Source organism: Dermochelys coriacea, chromosome 11 (genome assembly GCF_009764565.3).
Source record: "Dermochelys coriacea isolate rDerCor1 chromosome 11, rDerCor1.pri.v4, whole genome shotgun sequence".
NCBI lineage: Eukaryota > Metazoa > Chordata > Testudines > Dermochelyidae > Dermochelys > Dermochelys coriacea.
In genome coordinates this window covers 32,459,113-32,480,643 of record NC_050078.2, presented here as the reverse complement: position 1 = coordinate 32,480,643, position 21,531 = coordinate 32,459,113, and the positions used below count along the sequence as shown (strand labels likewise).

The window sequence follows — 21,531 nt, the reverse complement described above, 5'->3', positions numbered from 1 at the left end:
TTATGGGATATAGATGACATTATGGGATGGAGACAGTTGCATGCTAGGAAGTTGACCCTTGCTCCCAGTCACCCCTATGTGACTTCATAGAATATCAGCGCTGGAAGGGGCCTCAGGAGGTCATCTAGTCCAACCCCCTGCTCAAAGCAGGACCAATCCCCAGCTAAATCATCCCATCCAGGGCATTGTCAAGCCTGACCTTAAAAACTTTTAAGGAAGGAGATTACATCACTTCCCTAGGTAACGCATTGTTTCTGCCCCACCGATTTTAATCACTTCTTGCTTTTCTGCATGACCAGGATTTTACAGCCTCGATGTACAACAATATTGGGTCATGTGGAAATATTTATTAGCAGATAAATTGATTAGTTATATATCTGTTTTAAGAATACTTTATTGTCAGTGACCAATTTAAAAGAAATGACAGTAACATACATAGGTTTATAAGGAGTTAATTAGAAAAAGTTTAACTGGAAGATGGTATTTTATGTAGCAAAAATGTGAAAGATTTGTCTTGGGAAGTCAAACAGGACACTTTAGGACACTGCTAATAATTTTCTTAAACTTAGTAAAATTGCATTTTACTGACACATGAAGACCTAGGTTAGGGAAAGTTTTGTTGTTCTGAATTAGTATAGAATTCACTAACCAATGATGTCTTAGTTGGTAGCTGGACTATGTGAGTAACCACATTTAAATCACAAACTCAAGATACAAAGGCATCATCTCTCGAAGGTGAACTAAAATTGGAGCTTTCCCCTGTCCAGGCCAGTAAAGACTAAGCTAATCTTGTCTAACCAAAAAATTGCTGCTTGTGTAAACCACACACCTCCTGGGTGTGGTGTTCTGTCCCATCTAGTGGCACCAAGACCACTTAGAGAGAGAGAGAGAGAGAGAGAGAGAGAGAGAGAGAGAGAGAGAGAGAGAGAGAGAGAGAGATGAGTCTGCTCTACAGCCTTAATTAACAGGCAGTTGACTTTTAGCTCATGTGGTAGAGGCTCATGCACTAAGCTCCAGAGGTTCCCGGGTTTGATCCTGCCCGCCAACGACCGGGATCTGTCAGCGTTACACTTGCATCTCTTAGAAGCAGCATATTCTCAGTTTCATTGAATGGGTGATAGCAGAGAATAAATGAACCAAAGAGGTGGATCTCATAGGCTCTAGGATATCATATCCAACCCACAATTTTTATCCAAGTGTCCTCTGTGAGCTGTAACATAGTATTATACTCTGAGTAGCAGCAGATTACCCCCTCAATAAGTGTCCAGTACAATTGTAAAAGCAAGAAGAAAAGGGGTCAGAATGAAGCTTGGTGTTTGTGTAAACGTAAATTTAAGACCAACATTCCTCTGATTTGATATCCATAACTGCCCATGAAAGCTCCTTGGAGTATACCCTTGGACAGGTGATCTTGGATTCCATACTATGAAAATATGAAGCATTAATACCAAAAATCTTTGGATTATTATTCAATTAAGTTTTTTGATAAAGTATCAATCAAATATTTCAAATCAGACGTCACAAGACTCAAAAAATGTGTACAGTACCTTTACGGTTAGCTATGAAAAAACTATAGCACAAATACCCCCAGAAAAATGTATGTGCTTGGAGATTACCAGACTCATTATTTATATACCAAAAACAAGACAAACTGGTTTAATTTAAGTGCTAATTTTCCCCCCTAAGCCTCATTAGCTTAATCATGTAAATGGTCATTTATTAAACCACAATGGAAAGAACCGAAAGATAAATAAAATTGCATTTATGTCCAATGCAGAATGTGATTACCTGTCTTATAGGTGGTAGTAGGAGATAGAAGTATATTACCCTTTTGTCACTGCATAAATAATACCACATCAGTTCAACACCTGCACTGACATCCTGATTATTTTGGATGTAATGAAGGTATGGACTGTTTTTCTGCAAGACTCTTAAAGGCTTGAGCCTTAAACATTTAAGCGGCCTTACCTGTCTAAGAGATGTCTTTCCCTTTAAAATGGAATGGCAGCTGAGGTGAACTTGGACTTTAATGAGAGGTACCTGGAGGCAGGCCATTTTGAATGTGGGACCCTTAGAACTTATTTCCTCATGTGGCAATAGAGCTCTAGTTGTTTAGCTTATAAGGCAGTGCAAAGACCCAGCTCTTTTTTTTTTTTTTTTGGACTTCCAGTTACAATGAACCTAATAATTAACACTCACCTAGAGAGCATCTTCTTAACACCTATTACTGTTTGTTTTGAATTCACCTTTGTGTTTCTCTACTCTTCAAACAGTGACTTCAGCTATGATTTGGCATAATCTCCTTATATGGAGATAGTGTATTTAATGTGTAGAAATGCTAATTTCATCTACGGCTAGGGTGATTATATATCCAGATTTGGCCAGGACAGTCTCCTTTTTAAGCTCTGTCTCTCACATCATGACTTTTTTCACAAAGCTGGGCATTTGCCCCATTTGTTCTTGCCTTAAGAGGAACATTGGGACAACAGCAAATGGGACAAATGTCCATTTTTGCCGAAAAAGTCATGACATCTGTGATATCAACTCGAGGTAAGTGGCAACACATGGTGGGGCTCAGGCAATCTGGTGTCGCCACTTACCCGGTGTCCCTTTTTCAGTATGGGGAAATATGGTCCCATATCTATGGCCTTTCCAAATTGTTCTTGTGCCTGCCAAAAACACCTCTCCCAATGTAAGGCCAATTACACAGCTCATTTTAGATCATCTCTTATTTCATATTTTAAGTATTTGACTTGTCATTTGACAATATTGTTACTAACATAAAATTAGTTTTTCTACTCTGTAAGGCTTTGATACTTACAAAAATGCCTTGCATGGGGAAATATATATCTTTTTCAACCTTCCCCAGCTGTTTTCAGTTTCTCTCTCTCTCTCTCACAAGTGCACACCTTTAAAAAAAAAAAAAAAATCTGTGTCTTTGCACTGCCTTATAAGCTAAACAACTAGAGCTCTATTGCCACATGAGGGAATGAGTTCTAAGGGTCCCACATTCAAAATGTCCTTAGGTTCATTATTAAGTTAATTGGAAGTCCAGGTACAGTCATTTAATGAAAGAGCATGTTAAGAGCCTTAATAGTGAGTGCTGAATGTAACAGGCTTCACTTTCAAGGGCTGCCAATCCCCTAATTTTCTGGAGGATGTGTAATTACCCACACATATTTATAACCAAAAAAACATTTCTAATTACACAAAAAAGTGTACTGTAATGACTTCAATTCTTCTATACACAGAATGAAATGTTTTTTAAAAATGACTGACAATAATTGATACATTGTGTTTTACACTAAAATATTCGAAAGTATGCATATACAAGGAATTTTCAGAAACCAAATGCAAAGAAAATACTCTTTTAAAAAGGTGAATACAATTAGATAACCTTATTCAGAAAAAATGTTGCAACACTATTACTGTACTGTATGTGAGCATGCTGTCTAGATTTGTGTTGAAATAGCATCCTAACTTGGTTGCAAATATTTATAAATGAAGTACTCCCTGTTGGACAATTTCTGAGAAATTGAAAAATTTGAAAAAATAAATTCAGTATAAATATTATGCCCTCATAAATTATATCGATAGTTATTAGAAACATTAGTTTACTGATTTGCTGCAAATAAATTAGCATAATTGATTTTCAAGTCCATAAAATCAATGTGAAGGAGTACTTGTGGCACCTTAGAGACTAACAAATTTATTAGAGCATAAGCTTTTGTGAGCTACAGCTCACTTCAGCAATTTGTTAGTCTCTAAGGTGCCACAAGTACTCCTTTTCTTTTTGCGAATACAGACTAACACGGCTGCTACTCTGAAAAAAATCAATGTGATAACTTCTCCTCTCTACTGTGTTATGACTTAGGATAACTCAAGCAAAATTAAAGCTTTACTTACTGCTGTGAAAGATAATCAATGAAGCAAGAGGCCTTTTTAATACGAGCTCTAGTGAGACAGCATTTTTGAATGCTGAATACAGTAATGAAAGCTGAACAACTTTTATAGAAAATAATTATCCGTAGCACCCAAGACAACTGAATAAAACATTTAACTTGGTGGTATGGGGAAAATAAAGCCATGAAGGCCCGTACCTTGTGCTGGCAATACTGGGTGATTCTGCACCAAGTCTACATCTTTCTAGCTGACTGGCAACGATTTGCCTTTCCACCTCCAGCTCTCTGGTGAGTCTTTGAAACTGGAGCTCCTGTAATTCCAAAATAAAAAAAATAAGGCATTCTAGAGTTAAAAGTACTTGGTGTACATCAATATTGGAACATTAATCATTATACATGAAAATTTTGCCTTGGTCTGACTCTTAACTAGCTGAAATAATCTATAATCACAGTAATAAACAGTGTGATTTTATAGCTCTTTAATATTTGTAGTAACTTTTGGTTTAATCTTTTCTATTAAAAGGAGAAAGAAAAGATGCTTTTTTTAAACACAGGTTTACTTCTGTGTAATCTGTGATTTCAACTCTTTCAATACCTTCCCCTGCTGCCGTACTTTAACAAATTGTGGTTTACAATACACCTTCCTCAGTGGTGTCTGTAACTGAGGCTTATCGCACAATAGTACAACTGTAGAGCTTTAAAACAACTACAATTGCACTAAAAATCCCAAATAGATTAATTATTGTACAGTTTCCAGGCTGACAGAAATATGTTGCAGAGATAGTCTTTCACCTTTGAAAGCTATAAAAAAGCATTTTAATTCTAGATGAAGTCTTGTTATAGTTCTCTACCATATAAGCATCACCCCTCCCGCACTATCAAAAAGGCAGTCATGTGTAATGTAGTGCTAACAAGAGATAGCTGAATATGCGGAAGGTTAAACCGCAGCATTTTAGATTGTTACTACAAGCTAAAGAGATTTTCTATAGAAATTATACTCTGGAATCTGTACTTCATCAAGGGAAACAAACCATATTATAGGAAGAGACATTTTACTTATATTTAGACAGCTTTGTAATCAAGCAAAGAGGCTGTATCTGAGCAATTGTACAGTATTTGCTATTCAAATTCCATATCCATTGTGCATTCTTTAAATACTGAAATACTGTTTAAAAAAGTGTTTAAGCATGCAAGTCAGACTATATTGAGGTGTTTTTTAAAAGGTAATTTATCAAATAACTGTAGCTCTTTGAATGTATTTCATAGCGCCAGACTATATATATAGTTCCATATCTTGTTGTGTGACCACAGAATCCTTTGAATAGTAGTTGGTAGTTAGGGGATGCATACAACTATCTCAAGTTCCATTCAGGATGGGTATAAATACACTGTTCCACTAACAGTCCCAAAGTACCTCTCTACTATTTGAGGGCCTATTTCTAGCTGGACTCTTAGGCAGAAGGAAGGGTCAGTCTGGTTTTGTGGAGGTAATGTATTTCAATAAAAAGCATTATTACTAGGAAAACAAAAACAAAAAAACCAGCTACTCACTTTCTCATAACAGTGGTTCTTGGAGGTGTGTTGAATATGTCCATTACACTGCAGGCAAATTAGCATCTCATGCCCAGGTGCTGGAAAGTTTTCCCTAGCAGTACCCATGGGGAGGCCCCACACACCCCAGGAACTTGTATGTTGAGGGTGCAAAAGGGAGGATCACTCTAACCCCCTTCAGTTCCTTCACACTGGAAAGTTGATGATAGCCTCCAAGGCACTGGGGAAGGAGGGTGGTTTGTGTAATGGACATATGCAACATCTCGAAGAACAACAGTTACAAGAAAGTGAATAGCCATTTTGATTCTTTGAGTACATGCATATGTCCATTAGACAGTAGGTGACTCCCAAGCAATTATCCTAGGTGTTAGGGCTCTGAGTGTCATCAGAAGAGGGTCTGTAGGGTCTTCCTTCATTTGTGTCTTCCCTTGAAGCAGCAAACAGTGCATGTCTGGTGAACATGAAGACCATGTTGCTGCTCTGCAGATGTCCACAGTAGGAACTTGTGTCACAGATGTTGCTGAGGCCGAATGTGCCCTGGCTGAGGGTGCTGTCATCTTTTCAGGAGGTCCTACACCTCGGGCAGCATAACACAAAATGATGCAGCTGGTGATTCATTCTGAGAGCTGCTATGCTGTAATTGATTGACCTATCATATATATTTCTGCATATGAAACAACACTGGGAAGAAACCCTGAAGGACTTTGTCCTATCCAAGTAAACAGGCAAAGTTCAACACACATCTAGAGTGTACAGTCTTCATTCATCCTGGTGAGCATGCAGCTTTGGAAAAAAAACCAGTAAGTATATACACTGATTCAGATAGAAATCAGATATCACCGTTGAGAGGAACTTAGGGTGTGACCTAAACCAAACCATATCTTTGTAGAAATGGGGTAAAGCAGGTAAGTGACAAGTGCATTTAGCTCTCCCAAACACTGAGGTGACAGCCACTAAGAACACTACCTTCACTGAGAGGTATAGAAGTGAGCAGGAAGCTAAAGGTTCAAAAGGAGCATCAAAAAGAGCGGACAACACTAAATTCAAATCCCAAATTGGTGCTAGATCCCAGATAGATGGGAACAACCCATTGAGACCTTTCAAAAACCCAGTCATGATAGGGTTAGTAAAAACAGTTCTAACCTGGATTCCAGGGTAGAAATGTAAAGATAGCAGCGAGATGTACCCTAAATGAGCTGAGGGCTTGACCTGACTCCTTAAAATGCAAGAGATAGTCCAGAATTGTTTCAATTTTAGTTGAGTTGGGAACACATTATGGGAGGCTGCCCAAATGGGTAAGTGCTTCCACTTACTCAGGTAAGAAGTTCTTGTGAAAGAATTTCTGCTACTAAGGAGAACATTCTGGACTGCCACTGAGCAGTGTGCCTCCTCTGCATTTAACCACTCATGAACTTTGCTGTGAGGTGCAGTGCTTGAGGATTCAGGTGCAACATCCGCCCATCTTTCTGAATGATGAGATCTATAGTTAGTGGCAACAGCAAGGGTTCTCGAGTAGACAGCTTGCATAGTTGGAGTACTATGGCTACCTGGGCCAGGCTGGAGCTATAAGAATCCATCTCCCTCCATCTCATTTCAGCTTGAGAATGACCCTAGGAATCAGGGGTACTGGTAGATATACATACAACAAGTCCTTTTCCCATAGAAGCTGGAAAATGTCTGATATTGACCCAGGGCTGTGCCCTTGCCTGGAATCAAACCAGGGACACTTCCTGTTCTGCTGAACTGCAAACGGATCCACCACTAGAAATTCCCTATGAAGAATATCAAATCAAGAATTGCTGTGTTGAGAGACCACTTGTGGTGTAAGTTGAAGGACCTGCACAGGCAATCCACTAGGCCATTTTAAACACCCAGCAAGTGAGATGCTCTGAGACTGACCGAGCTCTGTACTTACATTCCGCAGTTTGACTGCCTTCTGGCAGAGGATGTTTGACCTGACATTTCTTTTACATGAACAAACAAGCACCGCTGTGGTGTTGTTGGTGACAGAATGAACAGTGTTGCTCTGAACACTGGAAGGGAGGTCGGAACTGCTGACATACACACAATATTGCGCACAACTCAAGAATGTTTATGTGTAACCTGGTCTCATGGACAGTTCACGAACTTTAAGCCTGATGATCACCTGATGTGCTTCTCACCCTAAGGCTGAAGCGTCCATTACCAAAGTCACAGAAAGGGAAGTTGGAGAGAAGGAAACTCCCCTGCACAGGTTGTCTTGGCTCATCCACCAGCCCAGAGATGGTAACAACACCACATCTGAGATGCACACTAGCTCGTTCAGATGGTGAATGTGAGAGCGATAGACTGACTTGAACTGTGCCCACATCACTGTGGGGTGCAGCCTGTCACAAGGGGTCTCATATGTACATGCAGTCATGTAACTCAGAAGTCTGAGGCAATTCTTCACAGTGGTTTGTGGCTGGTTCTTGAGGGATGCACAAAGATCCCATATCATCTGAAATCTGGAAAGAGACATAAAGGCTCAGGCAACATTTGAGTCCAGGACCACCTCAGTGAACTCTATTCTTTGTAGAGGTGATAACATTGACTTTCATTTGTCTATTTTGAGGCCCAGGATGCTGAACATGGAGTCTGATGGATAGCAGTCTCTACCTGGTGTTGGAGTGACCCTGAACTAACCAGTCATCTAGGTAAGAGTACTCATGGATGTCTCTCTGGTGGAGGCAGACTATTACCACTGCTATGCATTTGATAAAAACTGTCAGCATTGATAAAAGGCCAAAAGGGCAGAACAGTGAATTGGCAATGATCTCTTAAGACAAAACTCAGGAACTTCCTGTGACCAAGACAGATTGCCACATGGAAGTAGACATCTTGTAAACTGAGGGCAGAAAACCAGTGTCCTGGGTGTAGGAAAGGGATATTCACAGCAAGGAACACCTTATGGAACTTGATTTTCTCGGTGTATTTTCTTGGTTCAGGTTTTGAAGGTCAAGAATGGGTCTGATGCCTTCTCTGGCTTTGGGTATTGGGAATAATCCCAATAAAGAGGAGGCACTTCTTCTGTAGTTCCCAAAGAATATAGGAGTCTGCACTTGTCATAGTATAAACTCATGAGAGGGATGCCTGAGAGGGTCTTGAAGGCAGAGGGAGATTTTAAAGAAATTGCAGGGTATATCCAGATTTCACCTTGTTTGGCACCCATTTGTCTGAGGTCATGGCCTGCCATGCACATAGGAAATGGGAAAACTTGTCCCAGAAAGGAGGGGAAGGTCCAGTCAGAGCCGGGGTAGAAAGTATGCTGCCTTCATCAGAAATGTCAAATCAACTGCTTCGAGGTCTACGGATGTCTGGATGAGGAGACTGAGGAAGCAGAAGGCAAAAATCTCCTTCTCTGAGATCTTTTCTTTTGGCCTGGTCAGCAGGATGGAAGGGGTAATATTGCCCTCCAAACTGGAAGTATTCCCCCACGTCCGATCTGTACCTCATCATGTGGAAGGGCTGTAACATCTGAAGTAAGGCATAGCTCCAATGAGTAATCCCAACAAGACTTGTCAGAAATATCGCCATGGGCATTATGCAAGGTGGACAGATCCAAAGTGAATCCTGAAAATGATGGCTAACACAGGTGGCAAAGATGAAAGGCAGCAGTTGCACCTAGCTACCTAAGGCAAAGAAAGTCACTGAGAAAGACTCAACTGCTCGGGTCGCACAGCGTGAAGCCAGTACTAGTAGACCAGGAAAAGGGTCACGTTATTGCACCTCACCTCCTCCCGCTGGGATGAGACGAGGTATTTCCTGGGATAGTTGTTTGTCTTTTTTTTTTTGACCTAGTACTCAGCACCAGAGTTAAAAACCCTGCCTTACTTTCAGCTGTAGATGCCTTGTCGATGCCATCTACGCTTGGTGCAAACATGACTGGTTCGTGCCAAAGCCCCCCTTGGGACGCGTGTCCTCTGATGTTGGCAGACACATCTGGAGTACATTGTGACAACACATCCAATTGTATCTGGGATCTCCAACAGTTCAGCAAAATTGCAACTTGGAATGTTGCAACTCTTCATAAAGTTTGGAATGTTAAAAACACCAGTTAGAACCTATTTAAGGAAAAATCAAGTAGGCAAACAGAGAGAGGAAGTAGTATGTCAGAAATGGTATTTCCTGTTTCAGAAGCACTGATAAATCAAGTAAACGATCTTGAATGCTTGTGGATCAATGTTCTAACAGATAAAGCAGAAGATGGAATACTAATCGGTGTCTGCTACAGACCACCAAATCACACTAGAGAACAGGATGACCAGAATCATAAGCACCTACCTACGTGTGTGTGTGTGTGTGTGTGTGTGTGTGTGTGTGTGTGTGAGAGTGTGAGAGTTAGAGAGGTGGGGGAGTGGGCAGGGGGGCGGGAGTACCTTATCAAGGTGAACTTCAGTCAGAATAACATATGTTGGAGATACCTGCTACTAGTGTTAAAACATCCAGAGAATGTCTAAAAACTACTATATTTTACTAGCTCAAAGAGTGTTGCGTCCAACAGGGGGAATTCTATATTAGATTTCATATTGACAGATAAAGAAATTATAACAGAACTAAAAATTAGTGCTAGCTTAGATACAAGTGATTGTGACTTGATCACGTGCAAATATATAAGCCCAGTGCTTTAAAAGGGCCATTTTCACAACACTGAAAATAATGATGAGATTTTTAAATCAACAGGCCAAGATAACGTGCATCCATGAGTTTAAAAAAGCCTACAGTGATGAAGCCTTAGAACACTAGAGAAGTTATAAAGGAAGAAAGCTAATATTATGCCAATATTTTAAAAGGATAAATGGGACAACCCAGGTAATTATAGACCTATAAGCCTGACATCTATCCAGGGCAAAGTAATGGAATGGCTGATATGAGACTTGATTAAGAAAGAATTAAAGGAAGATAATGTAATTAATACCAACCAACATTGTTTAGGGAAAGTAGATCATGTCAAACTAATTTTTTTTTTTTAAACACAACATTGGTTTGATTAAGGTTGATTAAGGTAATAATGGTTGATTATGGTAATAATGATGATGTAATATATTTATACTTCTATCAGACATGTTACTTGGTATCATATGCCATTTTGATTAAGAACCTAGAATGATACAAAATCAACAAGGCACACATTAAACAGACACAAAAACTGGGAGACTGGTAAATAATGAAGAGGATAGATTATATATACAGAGCGATCTGGATCGCTTGGTAAGCTGTGACCAACAATGAATGTGTGTTTGAACACAGCCAAATGTGAAATTATACATCTAGGAACAAAGAATGCTGAAGTAATTTATCAATAAAAGATTAAGATGGTTCACACCAAAGGAGTTCTATAACTTAGCGAAACAGACCATACCATGATCTCTTTGTGATCTGACAGCATGATCCTTGTCGAAATGCCTCTTTTTCCTACTGAGAGACTGCTCGGAATTATAGCCACTAAGGAACTTGTCTACATGCAGCTACTGCATGGTAAGCCAGGTGTGAATCTACAGCTTGTTCAGTAACATCCCTTGTGGACATTGCTACGTGCACTGAAATGTCCCGGAGGGTGGTTTGGCTTACTACTTTGAAAACACAGTAAGCCAAGCTGAACTCTGGGACTCTCAGGGCACTATCGCATTGTCTACATGGCACGTTACTGCACAGCAAGCTATAGATTCATGCCCTGGTTTGCCATGTAGACAAGTCCTAGGAATGCTGTCCCTCAGCTCCATCCTGACAACTTGGATACTTAGCTGTTGGAACCAGTTTTAATGTTTACTTACATGGTAGCCTTTATAAGGGTACGTCTACACTACCCGTAGTGATCGATCCCCGATCGCTCTGCCGTCAACGCCTGGACTCCACTGTGGCAAGAGGCAGAAACAGAGTCAATGGGGGAGTGGTGGCAGTCGACCCCACGCCATGAGGATGCGAGGTAAGTCGACCTAAGATGCGTCGACTTCAGCTACGCTATTCTCATAGCTGAAGTTGCATATCTTAGGTCGATTCCCCCCCCAAGTATAGACCAGGCCTAAGAGAATGACCTTTTTCAGCAGTTTGGTATTTATGGTCAAGCTTCAGCACTGCAGGAGGCTTATTGGCTCCAATGCTTGTGTCTGGAACACCATTTTAAGAGATTATCTCCTCTTATACAACTGTATACAATACCAGACTTATACAATACCAGAGCCCTCTTGTAAAAGGAAATTCCAGAGCCAAGTCTTTTAGCCTTTGGCCCTTTTGCAGAAGTCCTTGCAAGCATCATAGCCGTAGGATTAGAGCTACTCCTCTTGAACCTAATTTTCCCACACTAGGAAACAAGTTTAGCAAAATATTTGATGACAGTCCCAAAACTACAACACATAAATTAAGAAAAGCATCTATACTATATCTGACAACTTATGAACTATTTCATAAAGCAAATATGACAGAGAAAGGGAGAGGCTTGTTCCATTATAGCTCCATCTGGAGGATGGGGGGGGAGAAATCTGTGGGACTTAAGGTATTTACACATTCAAGTCCATGGTATGTTTTGCTTCAAATAATTGTGAGCCTCCTAGCTGTCAGCTTCGGCTCAAAAGAGTTCTGTGACTTTGTGAGAAGGTGTGCAACTCCTAGAGTGGCTATGCAGCAACTATGTCATGAAAGAGAATTACCAAATACATCTTAAAATAAAATATTTGAAAAATCACCTTCCCATTTAACTTATTTGCCAAAAACAAGTTCAGAATTCTGTGTTTCCTCTTCAAATGCTTATGACAACATCAGAAACATTTGAAGACTACAAGATAGCTGCATCTGCTGCAGAACAATATATAATCTTAACGGTCTGAGATGAGGCAAAAATGTATCCCTTTGGGTTCTATCTATAATAATTTGTTCTATACACATATTCTGTTAATGATTTAGAATTGCAGGTTTTGGGGTTTTTTTAAAACCCCACATTTTGTATTCTGGAAACCATTAAAGTACATTTGTAAAGAAAAATATTTTTAGTCACAAAATTTTATTTTCTGTTTATATTTCTATATATAAAGCAGGTACCAAACTGGAAGTAGTTTCAGTAGTCATACACTATCAGTGCTATAAACCAGTGGCCTATTTTCTGAGATGTTATGAGGCTATTTGCTTATTAAAATGTACTATCTGACCACTGTTAATCTCCAAAGCACACTGGTTAAAAATCATATTTTAAAATATTTTTGGTGACTGGTTTTCATTTCTATAAAGATTAAAATTATAGATTATGTAGAATGAAGAAGAAAGTGAATTCCATGATGCAGCTGTGGTTTATGAAATGTGATATTAATTGAACTTTACTGGCTTGGCTTTGCTAACTTCAAACATTGCTAAAACAAAAAGTAGCAAGCCTGAATCCATCAGTGCCCAGAGATGCATACTGTACAATCTATAAAAAGAAAAGGAGTACTTGTGGCACCTTAGAGACTAACAAATTTATTAGAGCATAAGCTTTCGTGAGCTACAGCTCATGAAATGCATCCGATGAAGTGAGCTGTAGCTCACGAAAGCTTATGCTCTAATAAATTTGTTAGTCTCTAAGGTGCCACAAGTACTCCTTTTCTTTTTGCGAATACAGACTAACACGGCTGCTACTCTGAAACCTGTACAATCTATGTGAGTAAATCATACAGCACTTTGGTAATGCTTATTTTGGCAAGGCACTAATCTGGTCGTAAAGGGTAAATACATTACAATCATTTACCCTAATACACAAAGTAGATCCATACAAGGAAAACTCAATAATAGTATCTGTATTACCAAAAGGGGGGGACCCCCAAAATAAACCACCAAACCAAACAAACTGAGGTTTAAAAGAAGGCATAGCAAAGTACTCAACTACTCACAAATAATAATTAGTAAATTTTAGTGGAAAAGACTAAATATCTTCTGTACTGCAAAATCCAATTTCAGTTAAAAGCACGAGTGAGTGCATGTACATGCACACATTAAGAATTGGTATACCTGGTGCCAAAATTTTGGGTCATGCTACAAATATATTACCTCCTAATGTTTTTGATTAGTTAAAAAAACCTGCACAAACTAGTCATGAATTGTAACAAGATATTCACCTCATTTCTTTTGAGGAAGCTACACTGCTGATTTTATGCCAAATGTTGTTAGTTGTGGATTGTGGCAAAGCTCTGTCCATTGCCTGAACCCAGGTGGCCTCCTGCTGTGCTGCCATGGCTTGTACCAGAGCTCTTACCACCTCCTCCATTGTGGTACGAAGTAAACAAACAAAACAAAAAAACCCAAAACCCCAGTGCAATTTTTTTAAACCTCTTTCTTCCACCACACTGTGAACGATTATCCCACCCGACACCTTCTCTCTCTAGAGGCAAGTGTCAGAGCCTACTGAGCCACTTTCATCATAAGCCAGCAAGGGAGGTGAGGAGAAGCTATCCTCCCTTGAACAGTCTCTGTTGTCCATCATGTACTCAGGGCTCCAGCCCAGGGACCCTAATAGTATCAGCTATGGTAGCTGACTTTTTAGAAACAGGATGCATACAATTCCCTGGGCTATTTCCCCACAGCAGCCACCATTTCCTGAAGTTCCACTTCACCCTTACCTCAGGGCCTCCTTCCTTGTGCCTGATATGGTGTGTACTGCTCAGTCTCTCCAACAACGCAACTTCCTCCTACAGGTCCCAACATGCACACCCACCTGACTAACTGGAAGGCTTTTAACTAGTTTCAGCCAGCCCCTGATTGGCTCTAGGTGTCCCAATCAACTTAGCTGTCCTCCCTGCCTTCTGGAAAGACCTTAATTGGCTCCAGGTGTCTTAATTGACATGGAGCAGCTGCCATTTGCTGGTAACAGGGATTTGTTTAGCCTGTGGCTAATGTATCCATCTCCCATTACTTTACTATAGCCATCTGGCCTTGCCCCATTACAGTATTTTTAGCATTCTTGGTAACTTTTATATTTTGGGGCTGATTGACGGCAAGAGATAATAGTATGCAAATCAATAGGTGCTAAACATTAAAGTTATGAAAGGAAAATGACCAAGTTGCTAATTACATCGCACTATGATACACAGAAATTTTTGCACACACAAGCAAGGAAGATAAAAATGGCTATAAAAAGTCACTACAACCTCAAATCTATTTTCTAAACTGAACAAACATTGCTTTTGTCCGTTTTCAGCATGTAACTCTATAACAATAATCATAACACATTACATGTTTTCAAAAAAATTGGATGCTGATGCAAATCCCAATTCTGCAATAAGATAAGCAAAGTAATGTATATCATATTTACAGTAATAGTGACTGATTTATGAAATTCAGAATTACATTAATACTGAACAATAACAAAAACAAATTGCCATATAGTATAACTAATGTGTATGTATTGATTTAAAGTTAGTTATTCCAAAGAAAGTATTAAAAAAGTGACCTATTAGCCTTCTGTAGCATGGAGTCACCATGTACATGTACTATCCAGTCTAAAAAACATTTTTATTTTTACTATTACTAGCCATTATGTAAAGGTACCTAAGAAGGAGGTATATTCAGATTATTTATTTTTAATTGCTCATCTGTTGATTATTCTTCTTCTGAAGTGCAGTAAGAAAGCCAATAATCATTATAAAACTTGGTCAACGCAAATATTCTAAAAAATGTAGAGGTACGTAAGAATACAGGTAATATAATGCACTGTAGCCTAATCTTTACAAATTCTATTACTAAAAGGAAGCCATTTCATATAAACGGCTTAATAAATAGTTTTAGAATTTACCTAGCAAATGTGAAACTTTTCACTGTTTTCTAGTGTAAATCAAGTGATTCCATTTCTGTAGTATGTTATCATTAGAGCTACAACTTTGTCACGGAATCCTTGACTTCCAAAGACCTGCATGACTTTAGCCCATGGCGCCTGGGAGCTGGGACTTGTGGTAGCTGGAAGCTGCGGGGGCTCCAAGCTCCCAGTCACTGCAGTTGGGGGTGGAATGCCCGAGAGCTAGAGCCTCTGTGAGCACAGCTCCAAGCTGGCCCCCCCCATAGTTCCCCATTTTGTCATACATATTTTTAGTAAAAGTCGGTCACTGCCTTCCATGAATTTTTCATTGCCTGTGACCTGTCCGGGACTTTGCCTCTGCAGCTTCCTCTCTCCCGTTTCACTCCACACCTTGAATCTGACTGTGTTGGGGGCATTGAGCTTCTCCTCTCCAGTTCTTTCTGCTTCCAACCTTTCCTTCCTCCCGCTTCCATTCTTTCTTTTTTGAAAAACACTGCATCCATCTTTTCTCTCCTCTCCCCTCCATGTTGCTGTCATTTATTGTTTGCTCAACCCCTCCCCATCAGCTTCCTCTCCTACCAAGTTCTCATCCTCAAAGACTTCAGCTGCATCTTTCTTTGCCTTCATGTCTTGATTCAACCTGCAGCCCTTGCTCAGTTCTCCCACTCACCAAAAGTCCATTCACTTGACTTTGGATTTGATTTCCCTCTTGCTCCCTGTTCGACCACCACCTGGTCTCTTTTGTTACTGAGCCACTGTTTATAAAAGTTCAGACTGTCTCTGAAAATGCTGTACACACAGAGAACAGGTTGCCAGGGGCTCAAAAAGATGACCCATAGCCAGGACAGTATTATGGTCCCACAGTAACTGGCTCTTTCACAGGCAGGTGGAGAAGAATGACTCTCCTTGGAAATAATCTCACCACCATAAAGGTTTGGGAAAACTGACTTCCCTTGGAAGGTGGATGAAATGCAGAGATCATTGCCAAATGAACCCACAATGAACTGAGTGACAGACCTGAAAACTGAAGGTTTAATAGGTAATCCAAAAGTCCTGAATACAGGCCAGCATCAGCTGCATTTCTCAAGCAAGTGACCAAACTGAAAATCACTTTCACTTGGCCAAACAAATAGCCCTAGTAGAGGGCTTCCTTTTTTTAAGCAACACCTATTGAACAGGTGCTGAACATTATTTCTCCTGTTCTCCTAGCCTTGCAGCATCCATGCTGTGAGATGCAGAGTGCTAGATGCAAAGTTATCAAGATGCTGAGTCAGTACATTGGGATAAAGAAGAAGAGATATGAGAGGCCAAACAGATAGTCTGAGTAGCTTGGAGACCAAACATTGCCTTGGATGAGCTGGAGCAATGAGAATCTGTTTGGCATGATTCAACTTCATCTTAAGAATGACCTATAGGATGACTGGTGTTGGAGAGAAGGCATACATCAGAGCCAATGCCCAACTGAGATGAAAAATATCGGTTAAGGAGCCTGGATTCAGACCCATTTGACAGCAAAACTGGTGGCTTCCATGAACTTTGTATTTTGGTATTAGCATCGACTTCTCTTCGTTCAACATGAGACCCAGATAATCTAAGAGAGACCGTTTGAATTAGACTTGTTCTCTGGAGTTGCTTCTCACTAACCAATCATCCAGGTACAGGAAAACAGTAATTTCTCTTTTTCTGATATATGCTGACACTGCAATCATGCATTCTGTAAAAACATGAGGTGCTGAGAACAGGCTGAAGGGAAACAGTGTACTGATCGTGTTGGCCTGCCACAACAAATCTCAAACTTCCTGTGGCTCAGGAGAATCACCATGTGGAAATAAGCAACGTGAAGGTCTTGGGCAGCAAATCAATCACTGTGCTTCAGTGTGGAAAGGATAGTTGGTAGGGTGACCACATGGAATCTCAAGTATCTCCTGTATTCGTTGAGGCTGTGGAGATTGAGGATGGGTCTCATCCCTCTGTTGGATTTGGGGACCAGGAAATACCAGGAATACAACCCCTTTCCCTGCTACTCCTTTACAATTCTCCACACAAGCAGAGTCTGGACCTACTGAAGGAGCAATGTCTCCTGAGTGGGCTCCCTGAAAAGGGATGGGGTAGGTGGATCGGGGGATGCACAGGAAATATGTGGCATAACTTATTTCTCACAGTGCTTTAGAATTTTATGGGGAGTAAAATTTATACCAAACTGAGGAGATGGAGACAGAAAGGTCAAACTTGAACACTGCCCCGGATATGCAAGTCAAAATGACACTGGAGGACAACAAGCTGGCTGGCTGAAATTAGACCTAGAAGACCTCCTCCTCTGTGATATACGACTCATCCTGGAAAAATCTTGCTGTCTCACAGGAAAGGATAACTGATGGAAAAAACGCTGAAAGCTGTATTGCTGCTGCTTCTATTGACCTCCATATTGACTCATCTTTGTGAGTGGGGTATAAACATCCAAGGAATGCAAAGAAGCCTGGAAGTCTTTAAATTAATTTAAAGTCTCTTCAGTCTTCTCTGAAAACAAAAAGTGATCATCAAAAATGTTCTGCTGAACATTAGGAGCTATGTCGGAATTTTGCAAACACAAGCCCATCCTCATAGTCACAGCTGATGCTTCATCCAGAAATATGGCAACAAAGTCTTGGCCATCAGAAGGCCCTCCACAATGAGCACCTTAGACACCTCCCTGGAAACATCTGGTGACTTATCTGTGAATTTGGATATAGCATCCCAATTAAAGCCATATTTGGATAATAGCACCTGCTGATTTGCAATGAGCATCTGCAATAAAGTCATATAAATTTTCCTCCTCATCAAATCCAGTCTCTTGGGCTCTTTGTCCTTGGGGATGGGCCTATATCTCCCTCATTGTGACCTTCTTTACTGCTGTTACCATGAGAGAGTTAGGAGCTGGATGGGAGTAAAAACACTCAAAGCCCTGCATGTGGACATAATACTGCTTTTCAGAATGTTTAGCTGTAGGTGGTAATGAAGCTGCAATATTCCATGGGGACTTGGGGCTCCAAATAGCTCCATTTATTGGGAAAACCATTCTCCCTGGAGTTGGAGTTGATGACTGGAGGATATCCAGCAACTTATGCATATTCTCCTGCACAAATGCAGCCTGAATTTCCAAGGTGGAACCCATATGCCCGAGAAGGCCCTGGTATTACTTAAAGTCACTGGGCACTGGTAAGGAAGAGACCTGTTCTGCACAATCATTCAGAGAGTACGAATAAGAGTGTGGAACCAATGGGAGCTGCTGTGGCTGGGGAGTGGGGGGAAAGGGTAGGTTCATGTACGAGCAGGTCCAGCTGAGGAAGAATGTCCTCAGACTGTACTTGTAATAGAGGTGGCACAGGAAGAGAAACTGCAGGTGGAATCAATGATTTTACCCTGGACTCTGTCGAAGAGCAAGATCTCTAAGACCAATGCACATCCCAAGGAGGCAATTGGAATAGAGGTATGGCATTGGGGGTGGCCAGTAGGTACTAGACCGGGGTCCCTACCCCTCCACTGGGAATGTTGCTGATCCTAGTATTGATGGTTAGCTCAGGATGGTCTTGAACGCTTCTGCATAGTGTTTTGAAGATGTTGGGGAACCAGATTTAAGGAGCCTTGAAAGTCATCCAGTGGGAGCAGAGGAGCCACATCTGAGGGAGCAAACAATGATCAGCCTCATCCAGAACCTAATATGGAGAAAGCATCAGTGCGGAGGATGAATGAATAATTGATGCTGTCAGAACCAGAATAGGCATTGTACTTCTGTACTGTAGCAAATGATGTCTGAGACAGAGGTTAGCACCAAACTCGGTGATGGGTTCTGTAGAAAGGACATTGTTGGTACTGAAGACAACATCTGTGCCAATGTACTACAGGGTACCACAAAGGATGTTGACTGTGACTCTGAAGTCTGAGCCCCTGATGGTGCAGAATGTGATGCTGATGAGCGAGACAGCTATCTGACCAGATCAGATAGCACAGCAGAAGATGACGATGTAGAAGCTATGCCCTGAAATATAGGGGAATCAGGAATGGAAAGGCAAAGCAGATCTAACACTGTGCGGGATGCCAATGGAATGATTATGGTCTGTGCTGCTGATGACAGCGAACTCACTGGATGCTCCATGGCCAGTACCGTAGTAGACTGTAAAGAGTCCAGTTGAACTGTGGAAGAAGAACAGGAGAGTGGTTAGACATGCCAGCTCCATTGTGCATAGTGGAGGACTTATGGTGCTGATCAGCATTTCTCTTAGAAGATGAAGAGGAGTCTCCGAGTCCTCGAATGATTCTGATTCATCTTGTGAGACCTCTTCTTTGGAGGACCCGAAGGAGGAGAATGAACCCTCCTCCTGTTAAGGGAAGTGTTGAATCTTGAGCCAGGAGCCACATCTTGTCTAGGCTCTAAAGGAGAGCATGGGGTCAGATGATCTGATTATGTTCAAGTGCCAAAGTGGGACTCAATCTGTTCTGAGAGATGCTGTTTCAGCAGCCCCAGTAGCTCTTCTCTTTAATGTTCTCTTCTCCCAGGTATAACAAACACCATATATTGGGGTCACTATAACCCACATGATGGACAACGTTTAAACCCCAGTGAGGGGATCACCCAGGGCAACTATCTATCCATCCTCACTACTATAACTAAACCTAAGGGTACTAATAAATTACACTAACAATGAATTGTATATAACAAAATCCAAGAGAAAATGGACATAAACAGTGTGAGGTAAACACCACAAGAATGCTCTGACTCTAGCCATTGGCAGTAGGAAGGAACTGGGTAGGGGGTTTGGGGTGGTGCTGTCCTTAAATAGCCTGGGGAGGGGCTACAGCCCTGGGGTGCAAGTGCTGCCCCTACAAGTATTACTAGGCAAAGTTCTCTGACTTCGGTATGCTAGGCACATGCATAGCTGAATGGAATACAAGTCTGCAATAAATTAAAGACAAAACAGTTACGTTTGGGCTGCATTTTCCCTACTTTGATCCTTAGTGTTTTGTGAAGCTAAACTTGGATGAAAAGCAATTTAAGAATTATTTCCTTACTGAAGACTTTTGTACATGTATATACAAAAGAGGAAGGTAGGATAAAGCATGGAGTTTTCACTATAAATCAGTGTTACAGGGAAATGATTTGCTATGAACATTATTCAAATAAGATTAAATACCTTAAGGAAAATGCTATTAACATTTATGAATAATTTTGTCCATATAGAGACATATCTAGTATTTCTAGGTCCCTCACAGCGCATTTACTATACAAAAGATGGTGAAAAATTGTTTTCTCATCTATACAGATGAGTAATTATAACTGAAGGCAACAGCAAAAAAACTGATAGAATCAAAATCTCAAACTGTTGGAATTGCTTTTCTTTTAGAGTCAATCATGCTTGTACTGTTCTCTGTGTTATTAAAAATCTTAAACTACTGCCAGGGGAAAGCTTTTTTCTGAAATCTTTTCCTCTCCAAAAACGATCACTGAAAAGCAAGAAATTCAATGCTGAGTGATCCAGTCATCCGTTTAATCTTGCTGAGTCAGCAGCAATTCATTTAAAATCTATAGCATAAGATTTGCATGTGCAAAGAAATGATTCCACAGATCTATAATTTCATTCGGAGCAGCAGTTGGCAACTAGCTGCCTTTCAATTTCAAAAGAAATTACAATTTTGAAAGGCATCATCATAACAGGGGATTTAAGTAATGACTTGATATTGACAATAAAAAGAGAAATGCAATATCTTCAAATGTGAATGAAAGGAACAGTTAACACAGAACCACAATTAAAAAACCGCTATCCAAGTCTCTTGAAATTGTATCCCAGAGGAAAAAAGATAAACCAACAAACATTTTGGTGCATAGTTTTATGTAAATCCAGCTTCGGTACTTTCCTGATGATACCCCTCCCCATCAAAGTATGTAAACTTTAAAACTCTTTTGAAAGCATATTTGTGGTTTTCTTTTAATATTTCCAATTTCATAAGAGTAAAATAAATATTAGAAAGCCATGATTTGTTTGTTCCAGTTTCTCCAGAACTATGCACTTTTAAAGATCTTAATTACACTGCAGACATTTTGAAAGTTCCACACTAAGTATTATTATTGTAATATCAGAAATTAGACACCACTAAAATTTCTCCTGATGTCTGGAAACATTCCCTCCATAAGGGACTAAGGGCTTGTCTACACTACAAAATTAGGTTGACTTAACTTAAATTAAGTCGACCTACAGCCACCGCAGCAACTAAATCAGTCCACACAGCCCAGCTAATGTGCGGGACTCACAGCTGGAGCTCCCTGCCCCGGGA

General features: G+C 40.4%; 1 protein-coding gene across 8 annotated transcripts in view; it reads right to left on the bottom strand.

Moving 5' to 3' along the window:
* Positions 1-21,531, bottom strand: part of PKP4 (plakophilin 4) — a 231,877-nt gene that overhangs the window by 136,780 nt on the left and 73,566 nt on the right. For all 8 annotated transcript variants that reach the window (XM_043505152.1, XM_038422283.2, XM_043505151.1 and 5 more), the window contains one exon: positions 4,101-4,213. Coding sequence is in view for 5 of the 8 variants with exons in the window: in XM_038422283.2 (XP_038278211.1) it covers positions 4,101-4,213 (113 nt within the window). In the remaining 3 variants the exon portion in view is untranslated. The remainder of the gene's footprint in view (positions 1-4,100; positions 4,214-21,531) is intronic.